Source organism: Apostichopus japonicus, chromosome 16 (genome assembly GCF_037975245.1).
Source record: "Apostichopus japonicus isolate 1M-3 chromosome 16, ASM3797524v1, whole genome shotgun sequence".
In the NCBI taxonomy this organism is placed as follows: Eukaryota; Metazoa; Echinodermata; class Holothuroidea; order Aspidochirotida; family Stichopodidae; genus Apostichopus; species Apostichopus japonicus.
In genome coordinates, this window is record NC_092576.1 from 19,192,614 (window position 1) to 19,214,181 (window position 21,568).

At 31.7% G+C, this 21,568-nt stretch overlaps 2 protein-coding genes and 1 long non-coding RNA gene across 3 annotated transcripts in view; 2 read left to right on the forward strand and 1 right to left on the reverse strand.

Moving 5' to 3' along the window:
• The window catches only part of LOC139982748 (proline rich transmembrane protein 1B-like), a 186,663-nt gene that overhangs the window by 78,219 nt on the left and 86,876 nt on the right, over positions 1 to 21,568 (forward strand). The gene's annotated exons all lie outside the window — the stretch shown is intronic.
• Positions 2,804 to 7,530, forward strand: LOC139982762 (uncharacterized). Its single transcript, XR_011798332.1, has 3 exons — positions 2,804 to 3,102; positions 6,744 to 6,876; positions 7,413 to 7,530. It is a non-coding gene; the product is annotated as an uncharacterized lncRNA (long non-coding RNA).
• LOC139982746 (tyrosine-protein kinase CSK-like) lies at positions 4,923 to 13,070 on the reverse strand. The gene is made up of 11 exons (XM_071995826.1): positions 11,382 to 13,070; positions 10,778 to 10,811; positions 10,603 to 10,664; positions 9,607 to 9,774; positions 9,212 to 9,322; positions 8,568 to 8,731; positions 7,708 to 7,827; positions 7,445 to 7,553; positions 6,729 to 6,825; positions 6,033 to 6,114; positions 4,923 to 5,680 (listed from the first exon to the last, which is right to left on the reverse strand). Exons 1-11 carry the CDS (start codon positions 11,422 to 11,424, stop codon positions 5,549 to 5,551), a joined length of 1,122 nt encoding a protein of 373 aa, XP_071851927.1. The 5' UTR covers positions 11,425 to 13,070; the 3' UTR covers positions 4,923 to 5,548.

Below are 21,568 nucleotides of genomic sequence, written 5' to 3' on the forward strand. Positions count from 1 at the left end.
ACACCCTCCCCTCCCCGTCTCCTCTCTCTCTCTGTACAGCTATTCGTGTCAGTAGGCAAAAGTATGTCTTAAATGTGAAAGAACGGATATTTGGTTGTTGTTGCTTTCTCTGAGATTTTTCTCGTTTCCGAAATCAGACATGGATGCAGGTACTTAGTACCACCCCAGGGAACCGGTCATGACTTTTCGCCGAGTTGATAAAAAACAATTGGATATCAGCAGCTGATATACTCAGTCCCTACGTACTAATGTCAACATGTTTATATATAGGACGTACCATAACCTCGTGTTAATACACAACTGACGAAAGCGTAGGCAGTAACTCCCGCGCATCATATTTCCATACGTTAGTAATATACTATGGAATTGCGGAGTAAATTTCAGCATGGGTTACACATGGGCTCGAACATTACTTACGGGCTGTGGTTGACTGGCCACACAGGCATTTGGGCATTGACCGGTGGGCCGGTGGGCCGGTAGGCTGAGGAGCCCGGTAAAAATTACAGCCCATTTCAACAATAGTTAATAGAATACTGTCGGGCTGTGTAGAAATATATTTTTAACTGTGGGAATTAGCTCATGAAATCATCATGTTAGTAAGTCTGTAAGTTGGTAACAAAAGAACGTGCTATTAGCAACCCGTCCGTGCTAATGGATTTTAATTTAGGTTTTTTTTACAATTTTTTTCAAGCATGTTGTCACAAAATGCTTGAAAAACTAAATAAAATCCAGTCTCAAACCAATATTTTTGTTTATTTTTGTTAACTTTTTTATCTTTCATCAGCTTAATTAAGTGTTGCTTCTGGAAAATTATTTTTAGGTCATTTTTATAGGATTATTGTAACCTAAAAAATAGAGATATATAGCACAATTTTGCATCTTAACTTCAAAAACTTTCAATGGGGAGGGACCCCTTCCCCAGGACGGCGATCACTATGTAAGTAGCATATCAATGAATAATGGGCCGGTCTAGGTGTAAAATGCCTATGCATCAATTAGGAACTCGCAAAGGAAATACAGGTAAGACAGCCCCTCCCCATTTAAGTACATAAACATACGACATGTACTCGCGGTATAACATACAACGTCAAAAATTCTTTCAATATTAATGTTTCAAATGTGACAAATATTGCACCATTTAGCATATAGGCATGCTGCCTTTTTCTTATCATATATTTTACTAAATTATTTACCGTCATCAGCTTAGCCTTACACCAGTAGCAATGCATACGATTCTTCTTTAAATCTAAAACCAATCAATAGTCGAACATCTCCTAAAATAATCATAACACTCCAATACGCAAGAAATGATGATCAATGTGAACACGGTACTGGACTGAAACACTAGACGCTAAATTAACTTTAACATTACCAATGTTGTCATTGAAAGTTCCACGTCGATGTAAGTACGTCTCTAGAGGGCACGGGAGCTCTGGCTGCCTGAACAGTCACGTGATGTGACCACCGTAACATATACGACCAGTTTGTAATACATTATTGACATGGATCTACGTGGACTACTGCAAGTTGTGAACAAGGCTATCTATCCGGTGAGAAATAACCAACCTATCTTGCTTATCATGTCTAGTAACTCAACAAAAGAAAGCAGTCTGGAAATTTATAAACATGCAGGTATTACTGTTCCCGATAACGACATATTGCTCATAGATTTCTTATATTTTAATAAATAGATGATCTTGTTTCTCAACAGCGCCATCTGTTTGTTTTCATTCTTATTATCGCTTGCACTGACAATCGCAGATTTATTAAAACAAAAATATATATAGGGAATGGCATAGCACTTTGTTTTATCTACTATTTATTCTCCTTTTTAAAGACAGAAATAAATTAAACCCTAAAACATATTTGGTTAGTTTTTCATTCATCGATTAAACTGTAATCCACGAGAGTACAGTAAATCTATTTTAATGATTTACTTTTTCGATAGTCTCTTGTTTGATTTATGAAACACACAAACCGAAAATCAGAAATTTTCAAAGTTTTAACTAGTTTATTTCATATTAAATTTAATAAGAATATACCAGTTAAATTGAATATATATAACTATATTGTCTCACATTTGGTTAAAATAAAAGCTTTATATGGTGTCTACTGCGATTGAATAACTTAAAATGCAGTAATGGAAGTCTCACCTGGCAAGTCCATGCAACGGCGTATGTGTTGAGGGGTGCGTGTGGGGATTTACCGAAAATGTAACTTATATTAATTTACGAGACAGCCAGGATAGACAATTAGCCCATGTTAATACCACAATATACTTTCCTTCCAGAATATGATTCAAAGCGTTTGCATTGGTAGTATAAACATTTCCATCACTTTATTCTGATAGAAGCATGATATTCATGATGATCATACTGCATGTACGAGTGTTATGAACGTGAAAATTCAGTACTCTGTAAAACTTTCATCAAAGTTGGTGTTACAAGAAATACCACTTGTCAATCCTACAAATATGGAAATATGGTCCATTGTTTCATTCAGTGAACAAAACAGAGAAACTATTAATATATTACAGGGGTATTTTTCATGATTTTTACAAACGTAATGGTAGTGGTGAGGTAGGGGGTAAAAGGGGGCCTGTTCTGCCGGCTACGGGTAGTTCATGAGTTCACAGCTTCATAGGTTAGAATAAGCATGGGTCTATGAATCATAAGGATACGACAGTCAGAAAACGCTCATTTGAAACACTATCCACGGTGATGATCATGAATTAACAACATCTAATATAAACTCTTTTCTTTTCGATAAGGGCTCTGAGAATCATGAGGCAGGCGTGCAATTGGCAGTTATATGAGGCTGTCGTGTAATTGTCAGTAATATCGTATATATCTCTCCCATTAACTTCAGGATATGTCGTAATAGCAATCGAACTGTCACTGTGTAACGACGATAAAGGAAGTTGTCTTCGACTACTGTAGCATTACGCAATCTATTTTTAGCCTCAGGCGTACAATACATATACCACAGCAGCAACAGTTGAAATGCTGTGCATTACATTCAACATATGTTAGTATGAATATAACGTAAGAAGTATGCAGTGAAGTAACGAAGACTAGGGTACTACTAGGTATACTCGTCAAGGTACTGTATTCGATAAAATTCGATCCTTTCCAAGATTTCCTTCTTTTCAATGACCATAAATCAACCACGTTTTGCTATTTATAATTTCTAGGACTGTCTTGCAATATCTGTAATATTTTAAAATCCTGTTTCATTATGTATTTGATATCGAATACTATAGTTATACTTAAGATATGCCATATGCTATTTGTGTTTTTTTCGCTTATTCTTTCGCGTAACTGGTGCTTTGTACAATTATATCTACATACAAATAATTTTAATAAATATGTTACATATTTTCTTCCATTTAAATATTTGTAGTACTTTCATTTATCCATACGTTAAGAAAATATCGGTTGAAAAAGATTTATATTTATCTTTCTTTGATAGTTTTGAAAATTGACTGAAGCATGAAAGTGTGAGGGGTATTTCGACACTTGAAGCTTGTAATATCTAAAAGCGGATTTGTTGTTGAAAGGAAACATTATCCAAACTGGTGTTTAAACAAGAAAGACCACACAGACAATATCATCAATAATAATTAACAATTTGATCACATATTTATGACTACTTTATTGAAAACCGACCACATTTTATTCACGATCATTTAGGTGTGTAAGACCCCATTCTAAGGATAAGTACAACATAATATATAGGTAAAATAGTTTAAAAAGTATTAAAAACATAATTGTAAAATTAAACAAATTCCCACAGTATTATAATGCAAAGAGTTAGCAACTTAATAACCAACAGTATACACATCAGTTCCTTCAACATATCATTAGTAATGAATGGAAGTCATACGAAGAAGGAGCAGGAGAGAGAGAAGTCATTTTATGTACATGAAATTTATGTTACTATATAGTGGGTCCCTTTAAAACAGCGAGCTGGAAATGACACTCTGATACATCACAATTAACGCTTTCCTTGCTAATTACAAGTGTAATTAAAGGGTCTCATTTGTTGAGAGTAATATCGAAATAAACATATAGTCCAATACACACACCATTGCAACATTGCCAAGTATTCTGTCCCTCACTTTAACACTCATTAAGGTCGCCACAAAATGAAAGTGAAATAAATGGTAACAGCATAAGAGGCTATCGCACAACACATTTATTAACTAGCTTCACAGAAATAACCTCAATGCGCTTTACAAATATTCCCTTTATGACTTTCGATTGTGTTTTGACTGCCAGTCATTTTGATATGTCTGTAACAGTTTTTCACTACAACACAACGTTATATATACTCAGATACAGCTATCGTGCAGAATATTACAAGTTGAAACTATTAAATCATGAAATCATTTGGAAATTTCCCTGAACTTCTTGTCACTGTAAATACGAACTTCTCTTTTGTAAATCAAAACAAGAAACTGCATAGGATATTCAATATTTTAGAATAGAGAGTTCTTTTTATTTATATATTAGCAAAACAAACTTGCAAGATAAGTCACCTGCCCATGGAGTTTTCCACTTCTAATACTATTTGTGATGTAATTACATGAGTTATCTTTCCTTTACATTTCTATGTCTCAAACAGCAAAATGTTAAACTTGAAGCTCAGCTGCGTACTTATTAAGGAAACAACATATATATATATATATATATATATATATATATATATATATATATATATATATATATATATATATATATATATATATATATATATATATATATATATATATATATATATATATATATATATATATATATATATATATATATATATATATATATATATATATATATATATATATATATATATATATATATATATATATATATATATATATATATATATACAAGTATTAGTGTTCGTGTCCACGTAGGGACTGTGAGAGTGACATTGATACATGCGCACTTGACAGCATATACGGTGTGTAAAATGTACTTACATAGTTGTAATATGTAACCATTGTACATAATACGTGATTACGTATTATGGGTACATATTAAAACTATGGAACTACTACTATATAGGGTGCACAATTGATTAGCTTTTACCAAACTGTATAATATGTACACAAAAGCACAGACATGAAATTTCATGTAAGATTAGTAATGATAAGTACAACTGATTATGCTAATTATCAAAGCGAAAGCCTAATGTCATGATATACTGTGTAATAACCTCCAGTGTTCATTGTCATAGTATTCAAATAAGTGCATAACTCAATCCTTATGATATCGCAGTACAAGAATTAATGTGCACTTGATCTTTACATCCAATTGTTCATTGTCATAGTATTCAAAGAAGTGCATAACTAAATCCTTATGATATCGCAGTTCAAGTATCAATGTACACTTTATCTTTGCCATTAGTGTTCATTGTCCTCGTATTAAAACAAAAGTGGAGAAATGATTCCTTGTAATACCGCAGTACAAGTGTCAATGGACACGTTATCTTTGTCATTATCACAAGGTGTTAACAGTGTTCAAAGAAGTGCAGAAATGATTCGTTATGGTACTGCAGTATAAGTATCAGTGTACACTTCTCGCCCATCTTTATTATGTATTGTACTACTCTTCATAGAAGTGTACAAGTCCATACGTGGAATCTCGTAAGTATTATCAACTAATTTTTCGAAGATCTATAATGAGAGGAAAAGAAAGAAAGCGAAAAACAGTAAAATAAAAACAATTATTCAAATATGCGACTGTATTATGAAAATATCTGGAAGGGCATAGATATGTTAGGGAAAAAGCTGGCATAAAAGAAGATAAACTCCTATTATCCTTAATAAATTCAATAACATTAAAGAGATCGAGACGACAGGTTGTAGAACATAGACACCAATGCGTAAAGGAAGTCATTTATATGCCTGCTTTAAGTGTTATAAAACAATTGGATCATATAGAACAACGTTTTCTTACCGTTATGGGAAGAAAGTAATTTGAACAAATTAATTGCAAAAACAAACAAAAATTCATAAACTAGTTTACCTCTTGATAAGATTCCCTGAGCTCTCGAATAGTCGGACGTTGAGGACAGACCTGGTGCCAGCACTGATATAACTGTTTATTCCTATTCGTATTAAACAAAACAAAATCACAAATTTAATATATACATGTATGCTATCTAACATAATAAGATATATTGTTATAACAAAGTCTTTCATATTATTTTATTCCATCATTTTTTTTTCGGTTAAGTAAGTAAATCAACTGTTTAATATAGAAAGATTTAGATTATGTTGCCATTGCGTGTTTTCAGTTACTTGATTTTGATCTTCCTTATTTCACTATATTTTTCCTTTAATATAAAAATAAATTCTTAACATTTTCAATGAGTCCTGTTAAGTTAATCTCATGTTGTAAAATATAATAAATATTTAACTCAAACTTCATTTCGTGACTTTGGTTTCTTAAAACTTCACGAGAGACCCTCAATTAAGGTTAACTGTTTTATCTTGAATTGTAACATTTACAACATTGGGAGGTTTTCTTCCCCAAATTGATATTTGAATACAATTGTGGTTTCTTAATATCTTGATTCGTTCGCTACATGAAGCCTGTGATGCTTCTTGTATTACAAATAATTAAAAATAAAAACAATGATAGGTATTGAAAACAATCATTAGAGAAAACAACAAGAGTTCTCGAAGTTGATTTATTTTTTGGCGTGGCATTGATGTTTACCTTATTTCTTCGTAGTGAGTAACCTGTGACTCTGAGGGTGCCCCACACTGTTCTTCGAAAGTAGGGCCATCTTCTGACCAGGGAAATGGTAGTTGGCCTTTGAAATGATAGAGAATATCAAATTTCAACGATAATTTATGTTAACTTGGTACGGAGAAGCTATTTTCCATTTTATAACATATTTTTATGAATGATACTTCATTGTGTAGATGGAACTCAAAAATGAATCATTTTAACATTATTTTCATTTCCGTAAAATTGGTATCATCTCGCTTAGTTAAGACAGACACATCCGAATCGTTTTCTCAATACCAGAAAGGGAATGAACTCCCTAACTGAGGAAGAGAGAGATTATTGACATGAAAATCACTTTTCCGTAGTTATCCATTCCATCCCATTTCATTTCCATTTTCATATTTACAGTTCATAAAACACACAAATGACTAATGTAAATTTGACATTGTACGTTCCCTCTACTTCGTTCTTCCTAAATCAGTCACATTTAAGGGATACCAATTCGATTTGTCAATTTTTAATTACATTGTGTATTATTTTCTTTTAAGTTATCTGATTATACAAATATCTCCAAAATACACAAAAAAATATTGTATAGCAAGAGCAACTTTTCATTCATTGTGAATATCATAACTTATTCTTTTTCATATGATTTTTTTTTTTACAAAGCGGAGATTCAGAATACGTTTCAAGTACTTTACCAGTAATTACTTCCCAAATGACACCAGCTGCAGCCCAGACATCACTTGGCTGTGAATATTCATTGCGATGCAGAGCTTCTGGAGGGAAATGATTCAACGAATATGGCATCTGGAGAGATAGATAAAGACAAGCTTTATTTACGAATTCTATCGAGACGTGTTACATCGGTTAATGTTCATAATCCAATGACATGATATATACCTTTTTATTACCTGGGATGTTACACGGCTTCATTATTACATCACGAGCATGTGACACGTACCTTGGTTTTTCGAAAGGTAGTGATTTTTGATGCATCTTCCGATAGACAGAAATCGTAAAGCTTGCATTGACCTTTCTCGATTCGTAATATCTTCTTGCTGGATAAGCCGGGATGTAGAAACTAGAGAGAGTAAGAAGAAGGAACTTTAAAAAACTATAGAGAATTTTGCCATTGATAACTTTATTTGTAAATACTTATCTTGAGAAATATTATAAACAGTGTTTCATAAAGGAATGTTTTTATATGAGAGAAAGGAGTGGCTATGTCAAAAAGAATTATCAAATTTCAGTGATTTTAGAGCTGATAGTTTTATCATGGATACATCTTTCCCGAGCTTTAACAAACTTTCATATGTTATAAATATTAAATATGGCAATTATTGTGTTATTAATTTCCGCTTTATTTGAGTGATTAAATAATACATGTTATGTTTACTTATTACATAATAAGCATTTTTGGATAAGGCCCTATTGCATAGGCATATGCGTTTATTCCGCATATTCTTAATAACGGACAACACTATGCTATGGTTATCTATAATGTATACAATAAATTTAAGAAATGTAAGAGAATTTAAGTTCAGTGTTCTAATTGCGTGTGATTCTGTGAGATATCGACAAGTTTACACTTAAAAGAGGTTTAAAGAGAATTAAACGGAAGTGACTTGCTAAATTTGTTTTTGGTTTCATTAAACATTCTTTATCCCAAAAATAATTTCATGGTTGATTAGATATGTTTAACCAGATAACATTATAAAATAAAAGTTGACATCTAGTTCTAAATTTTCTGATGTAAATAAAATATTATAATGCTGACCCTGATTGATTTATGATAATCACTTAAATTTATTGAAGACTTACCCCGTATGAATGAATTAAGTTTAAACCTTCTAGTAGTCCAGCTATGATCCCCATCACCTCAGACAAGTACATAGTATTCTCAAATGTCTCTTGGCTAAATACCTTAACTAGCCAACTGTCGAGCGTCTCACATGCAAAGTGTTCTTGTACTAAGTGGAGTTTAGCTTAAAAAAAAACAAGTGAAATATAATTACATATTTGATACAAAGGTATTGTAATTGGGTAAATGTTAAAGTTATCTTCTCTCATCCTCCTCCATATATCAAATTTGTACAATTGGCTTAGATGTGGTTGAAAGCTAGAGTGTTGACACCGACATCAATGTCATGGTTAGGTCATAACAAGCGCTTTCTTGGGTAATCATTTGCAAAATCCATTTCCACTGTACTAAATAACCATTTAAATAATGGTGGGGGGGAGACGATTATGTGGCTCAATGATGTCATATTTAGACTTGATCAAGTCTTCAGCCTTGTGTTTGTAAAAACATTTAAGATGTGATATCTCCCACATGGAGTAACATTTCTATTAGCTTCCTTGGGATATTGTTCATGACAGTTATCTCTACCAACTACATCAATGATGATGACATGGTCGTGTCTCCTTAAAATGTTAGAATTGATTTATATTTGTCCTGTACCTACCTTTCAGTATCCCAATTCCCTCAACTTTTACAAGGTGTTTCGTTACGGGCAGGTCAAGGGTCCTTTTGACGAACTCATCCCAATGTATGTCTTTCCGTCGAAAAGCTTCATCTGCATCAATAAATTTTAAACATCAGTTGACAGTTTTTTGCCTACTGGAGTATACAATAAATTGTAGGACATAACACTGATTCATTACAATTGAAGTCATCAGCAAAACGTTTCGTTCTTTTTTGAAAACCTTGGAAAATACAAGATATTCTAGTTTATAACTATGATTAGAAACTATCAAACTTATCTTGTCATTATCTAAGGTTAACTTCATCATTGCAAATGTACAGGTTCCATTTAACATGTCGGAACCATACAGGGCAATATAAAGGATATGAATTTACCAGTGACGGTCGTCAGCACCACACATTTCTTTGTTCCTTTGTTGGCCGGTATTGTTCCCATCCACCTGCTATGCCACTGATCCAACTTAATATTCATGATAAAGCAAATGTCCTTATCTCCAAACACTCCTCTCTGTTTGGGACTTTCGTCAGTCGTGATGTAGTAATCTAAGAATGGACGAGAATATAAACCTGCTGCATGTCTTTATATATTATATATATATATATATATATATATATATATATATATATATATATATATATATATATATATGTGTGTATATATATATATATATATATATATATATATATGTGTGTATATATATATATATATATACATATATATATATATATATATATATATATATATATGTATATATATATATATATATATGTGTGTGTGTGTGTGTGTTTCTTGAGCTATAAACAGAAGTTCAAGTGCGAACGTTACTTTCTGGTTGTTTTAACCTACTTGGCACAACATTGTGAAATTCAACATCTGCTTTACAAGACACAAAGATGGAGTAATATACAACGCACAGTTTTAAACAAATAATCGCAAATCAAAGATATAAAGTAAAGAGATATTCCGGTGATAGATATAATGACACTTGCGTGGAAGAAACATACAAGTACTCGTTATTGTCGGGTAAAAATTGCATATGTCAATCTAAATATATATGGATATGGTTGTTGCAAGTTGATAGTACTGGTATTGCTAGATAAACGACTCCTTAACTCCAGGAAATGGCTTAAAACAGGTTATGTTATTCACAGAATTGTGCTTTCTTACTAAACATGTTGATTTGTTCTTGAATGTGATACCATTGTAAAATCATGTATTCTGAATAACAAAAACACCAATATGCCTGTAAACATGCAACCAAAATATGGTTTCACCGACTTTATGTATTAGCAATTTTACAACGAATTTTAGAAACATTCAACTATGCCAAACAGAATATATTTCTAGTAGTGAGATGAGATGGTTCTTACTTTCTGACTCGTTAGAACCGTCAGAGACATTGTCATCACTTGGTATTTTGGGCAAATCAGGTCTGGAAGAGAATGAAGACAACTTATATAGATAAAATCAATATGCATCATTCCGGCAGCTAACAGTTTAGGAATTATTGTGTCACGTTCAAATTTTGTACAAAACTGGTCTTACCTTACAGGAATGTTTGGTAGGGTTCTGTGTGAAACTAAAGTGACAAAGAACAAGGAGAAGTAATGTAGGAAGTGTGAATGTCGTTCTAAAAGAACACATCCCAAAATGTATACAACAATTTAATTGGTATCATTATTCAATATAGAAAAAAAGCGAGACCACAAGGACAAAGCAACATTAAAAACGAATGTTAAAACAAAAAATAAACGATCGGACGTAAATTACATTTTACGTTAATGTTGCAGCTTGCCGACTAATAAATTAGAAATAAATGTCGACTTATACATGTTAGTCACGTTAACGGCCTGAAGCTTATATCTTCGCAAGATTCGATGTTTATATAAAACGTATTCAAATGTACCATATTGATATCACCAAATGCATCTCTGTTGTATGTTTACGTTGCTGCACTGATCATTGAAATATGCTATGATAACACAAGTTATAAGACCCATTCTCAAGATGCAGTCCCTGCGTTATTATATCATGGAACATTTTACAACTTGTCCTTCACTGTTAGCCACATGACAATTCCAAAGCAAAGATAACCCTTAAATATATTGAAAACAATGTTACTATATAAATAACATCATGTGAAATTTACTTGATTGTCTTGAAATTGATCCACCTCTTGTTGTATCCGTCATCTCAACGGTCGAGTTATCTGTTTTGGCACGTTCCCGATTCCTTAAATAGAACACAAATGAGAACTAGAGATAATATTTTTGGTGTTAAATGTTTAGTTTTAAATCTTTCAATGTATCACATCGGACAATGTTATTCAAAAAAAGTAATTCCTTTTCCTCAAAAGGAAAATATATATGTAAAATATTGACATATGCAGTACCATGAAGATGTTCTAAACTTCTCTTTTTTGTGTGAAAGTTTCAGTTGATTCTGTCAACTTGAGAATTAACATCATATTTCGGTGGACTTTGGGTTGTCAAGGGACATAACAAAGTTAATTAGATACATATTCATGATCATCTCAACAATACAACATAATTTCAAATGACAAATGAAATGTACACATCTTTATAAGGAACTATCCACAATTGGACGAAAATGTATATAAGCTAAGAGCTCGTCTCTAATTATATCTGTTCCAATAATACAATATATCCTTAAATTAAAATTTAGATATTCAGCAAGGTGTGCGTCAAGTCAACCTCTTATCATCATAAGAGTATGTTAGATTGCTCTACATCAATTATTTTGATTTTTAGACTTATAGTGAGGTTAAAAAAATAGTCAAGGAAAGCGCTTTATGACTAATATCAAGTTATCAATTAATAACAGCGCGATGGTCTGTCTCAATCATTTGAAACTTTCAAGTGTTGCATTTTCTCACCAGGATTCATGACTCCAATAGTTCATATTTGAGATTATGTGTTATTACCTACTTATTAAGTTTGAACTTAATGTTAAAGTTTCAATGTAGATTGAAAGATCAACGAGTCACACCGTACCTCTTTCATTAACTACATAAACCTGCATTAAAAGTAACGTATTTGTATTCTTTCGACATCTCTGAGATGATAAAAAACTCAAACAATAGCCAATAATTATCATTGAAAGTCATAGAGAATAGAAACCGCTGAGGTAACGTTTTTCTGTGAGCTTGGCGATAATGCCATCACAAAGCAAAACCATTTCAATTATTTTAACTATACAGTTGATCAATTTCGTTGAAAGTATAAGTTGTTAGGACAAATGTTATTTAGGTTCTTTACTGTAAAGTGATTGACGGCTGTGAACAGAGAAATCCAAACGAGACACATAGTAATTCACGATACTGCTGAGGTTTAAAGGGGATGTCCCGATTTCTCACAATAACTCAACTTATCCCTTTCAGGCAATTAAAAACAATGGTGTTGTGATATTCGGGTATTCATTGCTTATCATTGAAGCACATTTACAATATCCAGAATGGATTAACGTTGTCCTGAATTAAACTTATTGCATACTATGCAACTTCAATATCATCTCCATTTCATATTCTGACCTCCCGTTTATTTGCAACTCTTGTACCCCCCTTTTTTTGGGGGGTCTTCAAATTTTGGTTTCCATCATCTGCTCCTGAATCAATAACCCACTGATAAGGAATAATTTTGCTTTAAATTGATACCAACCCATCTTACTACGGTACCTTTATCAGAAAACCATAATTCTTCGGACGTAATATTTTTCTCTAGTCAAATTTTTGGAGGGCCTTTATATTTTCCATTTCGTTCTGTTCAAATATCTAGTTCAGTAACTCCTTCAAAATGATAGTATCTAGCTTGCTCGAATATCACAAATTATAAAATGATGTGATAGACTGACACATTTCAATTTCATTTTGTTTTTAATATGACCCGCATTAAGACTTGACATGAGTAGTTATCTATTGTCTAAAATCCACCCAAAGGGTTTTCTAGTAAAGCAAGTTATAATCTGTTCAGCAACAATCCTGCATAAAATGACATATAGGATGTATCTTGACAATATTAGCACCAAATGCTCAGATGTTGCATCAAATATTGCACGTTTTGTGCGTAGCCCTTTATTTATGAAAGAAACTTCTTGAAACATATTGAAAATGTGTCTAATCATATATATTAGGTGTCCCTTTTTGCACTGAATAGTAGGCTACCATTGTGTTTTACCGTCAGTCGTCCACTTGCAGAAAAGAAAGACTTCGCAAAGAATTCACATTACTGAATGCACAGTAATTTCATTTTGCCTGGGAGTTTTCAAGATTTGCAATGAATGTCACACAGATCCCCCGTCCCTGACCCTTAAAATTAATAATTCGTATTCAATCCCTGGTCGTCCCTGCTGGGATATAAACTAAGAAACTCATAATAACTCACGAATGTTACATTTCGAATTCACAATACAGAATGTTAATGGTTCCCTGTAGGATTTTTTTGTAGACGAGTATTTGTCTATTGTTAAAATAAAAGAATTTTCTCTCTTAAAAAAGACAAATTTGCTCTATTTTTGAAATTGCAAATAACGTGTCGAATACTATGATCCAATAAATCGAATACCACAAATACTGTCCAAAACGGGACTCCGAAAGAGGTTTCACTATTTCCTAAAGATATAATATTTGGAGGGAATATCTCACGTAAATGATATGATTTCAAGAATTTATCTTTCATTAACGTTTCCGAAAGCAAACTTTGTTTTGTTCATTTGTATTTCTGATTGGCTGAAGAACATTTTTAAGCTAAAATGTCGAAAATCGTAAGCCTTACCGTACTGGACGGTAAGCAGTCCAAAAGGTTGGGTTCAGTAGCATAACTTTCTCCTCTTCTCAGCACAATATCTAAAACGGTGATAATATGAAAATTGAAAGACTGTGTTTTGATAGGAAAATCCCTCAGTTACCATGTGGTCGGTTAGGATATACCAGGTGAAGCTTTTACTTACGCTTGACGGGCATGGGAAGTAGCGAAGTTAGTGTGTAAATCAATACTAGCACTACGACACCTACTCTGATATCAGACGACGCGATTCGCTGTTTCTTAGTAATGTAAGTCTCCTTGCCGTAGGGAGAAACCTAGTTTAAACACATATAGTCTATCCATTCAAACTAACAAACGTGGCACTAATTAATTAGACAGTTATATGCAACTCGGAGCACCTTGCGTGATTCTTCACGATTGACTAGTCCAGATTTACTCATGCCGAGAGTACACGGGAACCTATAATGCAACGTGTCGCAATTGCAAACATCTACACTAGCAAAATAATTCAATGCAAGCTCTGTTTTGAACAAATATCATATTCTATAAGAGCATTATTTTACTTTAAATGATCATTTAACGACAAAGAGAAAATCTCTCAGAAATTCAATTGAAGAGCAAAATGGAGACAAAATATAAATGTATGTATGTATTTTATTGTAAGCTGTTAAGATTAAACTGTCACAAAACATCGATCGAATCCGGCAAATAATCACGATCTTTTTTGATGATTAAAACGTAAGTGCAGGCTTTCTATTTGTGACAAATTATAATTCTCCTCACTAAATCCTTAGCAGCACAATTAAACATAATTATGCTTCACTTAAGGTATCGTCGCACAATTAGAATAGTGAACTTCTGCCGGATAATAGCCCTAAAGTGGCCTAATGTATTGACTTTATGGACATTTTCTGAAGCATCGCAATTATTTTGATGCTTGGATGTTAAAGAGGATGAACTCAACTAGTGATGGTCTAAAAATCTGGAGGTTCAAAGGTGATTAAAAGTATTTTAGAAAATCTTGGGTTAAACATGAAGATTCCGCAGCGAGAGCTGACGGATGGGTTGGGGGAGCACTATGCTAATCTTTGAGCTCATCTGGCTCAAAATCTAAACTTGTCCTGGTGGCAAAAGTTGAATGAGCTGTAATAGCTCAAACCTTCAGCTTTCATATGGTGGGTAGTACGTGTCAGTTGAAAAATTCTATCTAAGCTTTAGCAGCCTTCGGAATCGACCAAATTAGTATGTAACTCAATGGAGCAATTAATTGTGGTGCGACACAACTCTCTCTCAAAAACCTGCTTCTAACTTCACACCCTTATAACTGAACAATAAACGGAGAGAAATCGAGTGCCCTCGTTCTTAACTAGTGTCATTGAGTGACTTTTTGTTCTATTCATTCCACTGACCAATATTGTTGGGGGACCGAAAATGTCAATATATATATATATATATATATATATATATATATATATATATATATATATATATATATATATATATATATATATATATATATATATATATATATATATATATATATATATATATATATATATATAAATAAATATATATATATATATATATATATATTTATATAAACAAAATATATATATATAAAATATATATAAAAATAAAATAAAATATATAATAAAAAAATATAAAAAATTAAAATAAAAAAATAAAAAAATAAATAAAATAAAAAATAAAAAATATATATATATATATAAAATATATTTATATACATATAAAATATTTATATATATATATATTTTCGAAAACAAATCTTATTTCTCTCCTTTTGTCTATGATAAAAACACAGTAATCGTAGATTTTTAAATATTTCTTGTCCTAGTAATATCCATTGTTATCGGCGTTCATTTCCATTATCGTTATCATTATCGTTATCATAATAACATTATTATTATACATATCATTATATTATTATGTCATAAGATCATTATATCAATATATCATTATATCATCATATCATCATATCACTATTTCATTATATCGTTATATCATTATATAATTATATAGATATATCAGTATATCACCATATCATAATATAATTATACCGTTACTGTATATCATAATAAAATGAAACCATCATATCATTATATCCTTATATCATTATATCATCATATCATTATACCAGTATATATCGTTATATCATGATACCATTATCTCATCATATCACCATATCATTATATCATCATATCATTAAATCATCATATCATCATATCATTATATCATTTTATCATTATAACATTATGTCATTATATCATTGAATCGTTGCATAGTTATATTGTTATACCGTTATGTCAATATAATGGTATATCATTATGTCATTATATCGTTACATCGTTACATCTTTATATCGCTATATCATTATCTCGTTTTATCGTTATATCATAATATCGTGATATAGTTATATCGTTTTATCACTATATCATGATATCATTATATATATATAATTATATCGTAATATCATTATAATGTTATATCGTTATATCATTATAATGTTATTATGTTATATCGTTAAATCGTCATATCATTATATCATAATATCGTTATATAATTATATCGTTATATCGTTTTATCACTATATCATCTTCTCGTAATATTGTTATATCATTATATCGTTGTAACATTATATCATTATATCGTTATATCATTATAACATCATGTCATTTCATCATTGTATCGTTATACAGTTATATTGTTATACCGTAATGTCATTATAATGTCATGTTGTTATATCATTATGTCATTATATCGTGAAATTGTTATATCGATATATCATTAGATCGTTATATCGTTATATCATAATATCGTTATATAGTTATATCGTTATTTCACTATATCATGATATCATTATATAATTATATCGTAATATAATTATAATGTTATATCGGAATATCATTATAATGTTATATCGTTATATCTTCATATCATTAAATCATAATATCTTTATGTCATTATATCGTTATATCGTCTTATCACTATATCGTGGTAACATAATATCAGTATATCGGTATATCCTTATATCATTATCTCGTTATATCACTATATCATTATATCATTATATCGTTACATCGTTATATCGATATATCATTATCACGTTATATCGTTATATCATTATATCATCATATCATTATATCATCATATCATTTTATTATTTTATCATTATATCATTATGACGATATATAATTATATCATTGTGTTGTTATATCGTTATCATTATATCGTTATATCATTATATCGTTATATCATTATATGGTTATATCATTATATCGTTATATCATTGTATCATTATATCATTATATCCTTATATCATTATATAATTATATCGTTCTATCATTATAATAATATATCGGTATATCCTTATCGTTTTCGTTATCATTATCATTAATATTATCGATTTCATTATATTTATTCTTATTTTCATTACCATTATTATTAGTGGTGGTAGCCGAATCATTCTGGTTTAAAGAATAACCTTTGATTATCTAACGTCGTAGCTGGTTAGTCCCGAGAGTGGGACATTTGCATAAATTATTCCGGATTGTCCTTGGATCTTAACAAAAATCAACGAAGAAGAAACTGAAGAAGAAATTTCTTTAGATCTAATGGCTTTGAAAATGTAACTATAGCATAATGGCAATTACTTAACAACCATGTGACTGCAATATGCCTTGTTTGTTGAGTTTTATTTATCTACACAGCTTACAAAAAATACACGCAATCACTATTATTGAAATATTAATATAAGCTATTACCATGGTAACGGAAAAGTGATTTCTTTACGCCCGCTCCATAATATAGTATGTATATGTCATTAAGGAACGGATGAAATATCAACAAAGCACAGCATCACTAAATTGAAACAACATAAATTGAGTGACAGTAATGGCTTTTTACCATTAACTTTCATCGACACTAATCGAGAAATATATTAAAAGTAAATATTATACAGCTGGGATATTTAGTGCATTATTTTGACGGAAACGTGCTAATTGATTTGTCGTGAAGCTTTACACAAATAAAAAAATGAGAGTAAAGTAAAATAATACTGATTCACACTCGGAATAAAAAAGCTAGACACACACACACACATATAAAATATTGGCCAAGATCATTGGCCAGTCACATCATATTTCTACATTGGCTACTGTATACGAATTGAATGGTTCAATGCGACTTGTTATTACTTGGCGCGATCGTTTTCTTGTTATTGGATTTTGAATTGTCGGGGTTAACAAAGATTTTCATAGCAACTATTTCATTACAATTTACAGACGGTGTTCAAAATTTGAAGTTGGAGTACCAGTACAAAATGAGCAGTCGTTCCTGCACTCTCGTAAGGAAAACGACTGATCAGAAGGCTATACAATTGTAAATTATCAAGCACATTGCACTTGTAACCCAGCAGTAACATTGTAGCATGTTTTTACTGATAAATGTGTTTAATATGTTTTTTACCAAACTGATGTTGAACAAACGTTCCCGGGAATGAAGGTATAATTTTCATGTTTACTATTTACCGAGAAGTGACTTTACTCCAGATCTGATACAAACTTGGAATAAAATCATGTTTGTTTTTTTATTTCTAACATTTTGTACTTAGATTAGGAAATGTACCAATAGGCTTACTGCTCTGCATCAAATGAAACAAGAAATATTCAAACTTGTGACTTTAAGTTGGAGTTCTTAATATGCGTGCATGGGATATTTTCTTTGAAGGATCTTAATCTTGGAAGAAAAAGTCCATTTAAAATGATATTAGTACGCTGAACGTTAGAGCGAGTGTTTGAAATGAGTTTAAAGAACAATTCCACTCGGCTTTGCCTGTATGTGAGCTGTTTATTGAATTTGTTTTTAGCTGAAAGTGAAATTTTCCTGTCATAACAAGTTTGTCTGAAGAAGAAAAAAGTAAGAAACATGAAAATATTTTTAAGGACGGCTCGGGATATTTCCTCGACTTCCTCTTTGTTTACAAAACACTTAAAGTTAGAAATTAATGAATTGCCCGAGATTATAGTTCGTTAAACTTTTAGATAAACATTTAAACAGATGTACCTCAGTCCAACCTCAGTCAAATTTTGCTTTGATAGGTGTGAGCCAATCCTTTGCAACTGTCAAGTTTCAAATGAGGATTTAAAGGACAAAGAGATTGATAAACCCTTTGGTCCACAATTAAGCTTGCTACATGAGCATCAATTGGGATTATGGAAGTTTCGCCAAAGTACGGTAATTGCATGTTATACATTTGCTGGAGTTAATCCACTTAGTATAAGAACAGCTCCTTCCTTAAACCTATGAAATTGATTTTATTTCTCAGAAAGGCTTAGTGAGTACACGCAAAATCCCCTATGGTTAAAGCAGCGGTAATTTGAAGTTATAAGAAGCGTACTTCTAGTGTATTACAGTGAAAACATTTCTCTACTGAACACTGGCGCATATATTGCGAGAATGGGAATATACACAAACGTAACAAACGACCAGCCAATCTTAGTTATGACGCACAGTACACTGGATCCAAACTTTCTAAACTATTTACCTTTACCGATACCACCAATCTTAAAATACTTCTTAATTATATCATGCACGTTAGGATTTATTTTTGGATCTTTTGGTAATGTTCTCGTTGTACTTGCGATCACCCAGAGCAAAAAATTGCGGATTGTTTCAAATAGCTATTTAGTAAGTTTAGCTGTTTCTGATTTTGGATCTTGCTGCCTTGTGTTACCTTTACTGGCCGTTGCGTTTGCTTCATTGGAGACTGTGATTTCAAATTCATTTTTGTGCCGGTTATTTTACCACACGAGTCTAACATTTACTCCTATTTCGATTCAACATCTCATACTGATTGCTAGTAATAGGTATGTACTTGTCACGAAAAGCCGCATCTTTTATGATAAACTGTTTAACAAGCGAATTATAACATTAGAGATCGCATTTATATGGATTTCTAATATACTGATAAATTTGGCAGGCTCCGTTACCTCGTATGGAACAGAACATTTCTTCGGTAAAGATTTCTGCTTTTACGAAGAGAATAACTTTATCGGTATTTTGTACAAAGTTTACACATTAATTATTACATTTGTGAGTTGTTTTGTAATAATTCCATTGTTTTATGTCCTGACTTTTCGAACTGTACGCAAAAGTCGTCATAGAGTGAGACAACAGAACCCTGTCGCAAACCTTTCAGTTATTCTTGTACCAACAAACCCATTATCATCATCCGCTGGACAAAATAATGAAACGACTGGTAACCAAAGACTGTTATGTAGACGATTTTCCTCTTATGAAATCAAATTGACAAAAGTAAACTTCTTTATATTTATTACAAATGTTTTGTTTTTATCTCCTTTGTTTTTCTTTCTTCTCATTAGAGGTACAGAGTTAATGCATGGGGAAATAGTCTTTGTTTTATTCTCTGTGGCAATGAATTCAGTGACAAACCCCTTGGTTTACGGTGGGTTTAATCAAAAATTCAGACAGGTGTTCAAGCAAATGTTGAGATTATAATGTTAAAAAGAGCATTCAGTCGTATATTGTAATAATCGTGTTGTAACTCAGAACTATGTCGAACGAAATGATAGAATTAATAATTGTCAAGTTATAACCCTTTGAAGCCATAAACTGGTGTATATCATCTATGACGCTAAAATAACACAAACGTTAATAGGCAAATATTTTAAACCTGCTAGAATCATAATTTTAAATCTGCTATATAGCAGATTTTATGTTTTTATTAACGTGTTTCCAATATGCTGCTGAAATTGTCTATGATTGCTGGCTTTTCGTTTGTCTGGTTGCTCAGGCCTTGTTTTTATACAGAATATTGTTATACAATTGTAATACGAATCACGACGGTTAATATCAACTATATACTAGGTATCTGCCGAAAATGCTAGGTCATTATCGATATCGTCGTAGAGGAGCACATTGAGAATTTAACAGACGGATTGTTTCAACAATTTTTTAAATAACACGGGCTCATGTTCTTTGTATACAATAATGTTATGCAATTACAATAAGAACCACGAAGGGTTAATATTAACGAGGAATTTGCCGGATATAATAATTAATTATCGATGTCGTTTTAAATTTAACATACCAGGAAGTTGAATGTCGTGTGGGCGAGAATTAAAGTAGTTGCATTACTTCCGCACATTTTTATTATTATTATTCTGTTTTGTTTCTTATGAGAAATGAAGGGTGAGTTTGACAGAGTTTATCCACTTCAGTGAAATTGTAAATTCTCATCGAAACAATATTGAAATACAACGGCAATGGCTACACTTTCTGACTCTCGTTCACATTATGTTGAACCAAGAGGCGTAGACCATCCTGGCTGTTTATTAAACTCCAGTACTCAATGGGACCCTGGGAGTTGGTTCCAACAATTTCTACAATCGGATCACAATTGTCCGAATGATGCATTGTTTTCTGCATGAATAATTAAATAAATGCTTAGAAGAGCCTGTGTTATTTGTCCGGATTTTTTGTTGACAAAACAATACTTTGACTGACATATTATAAG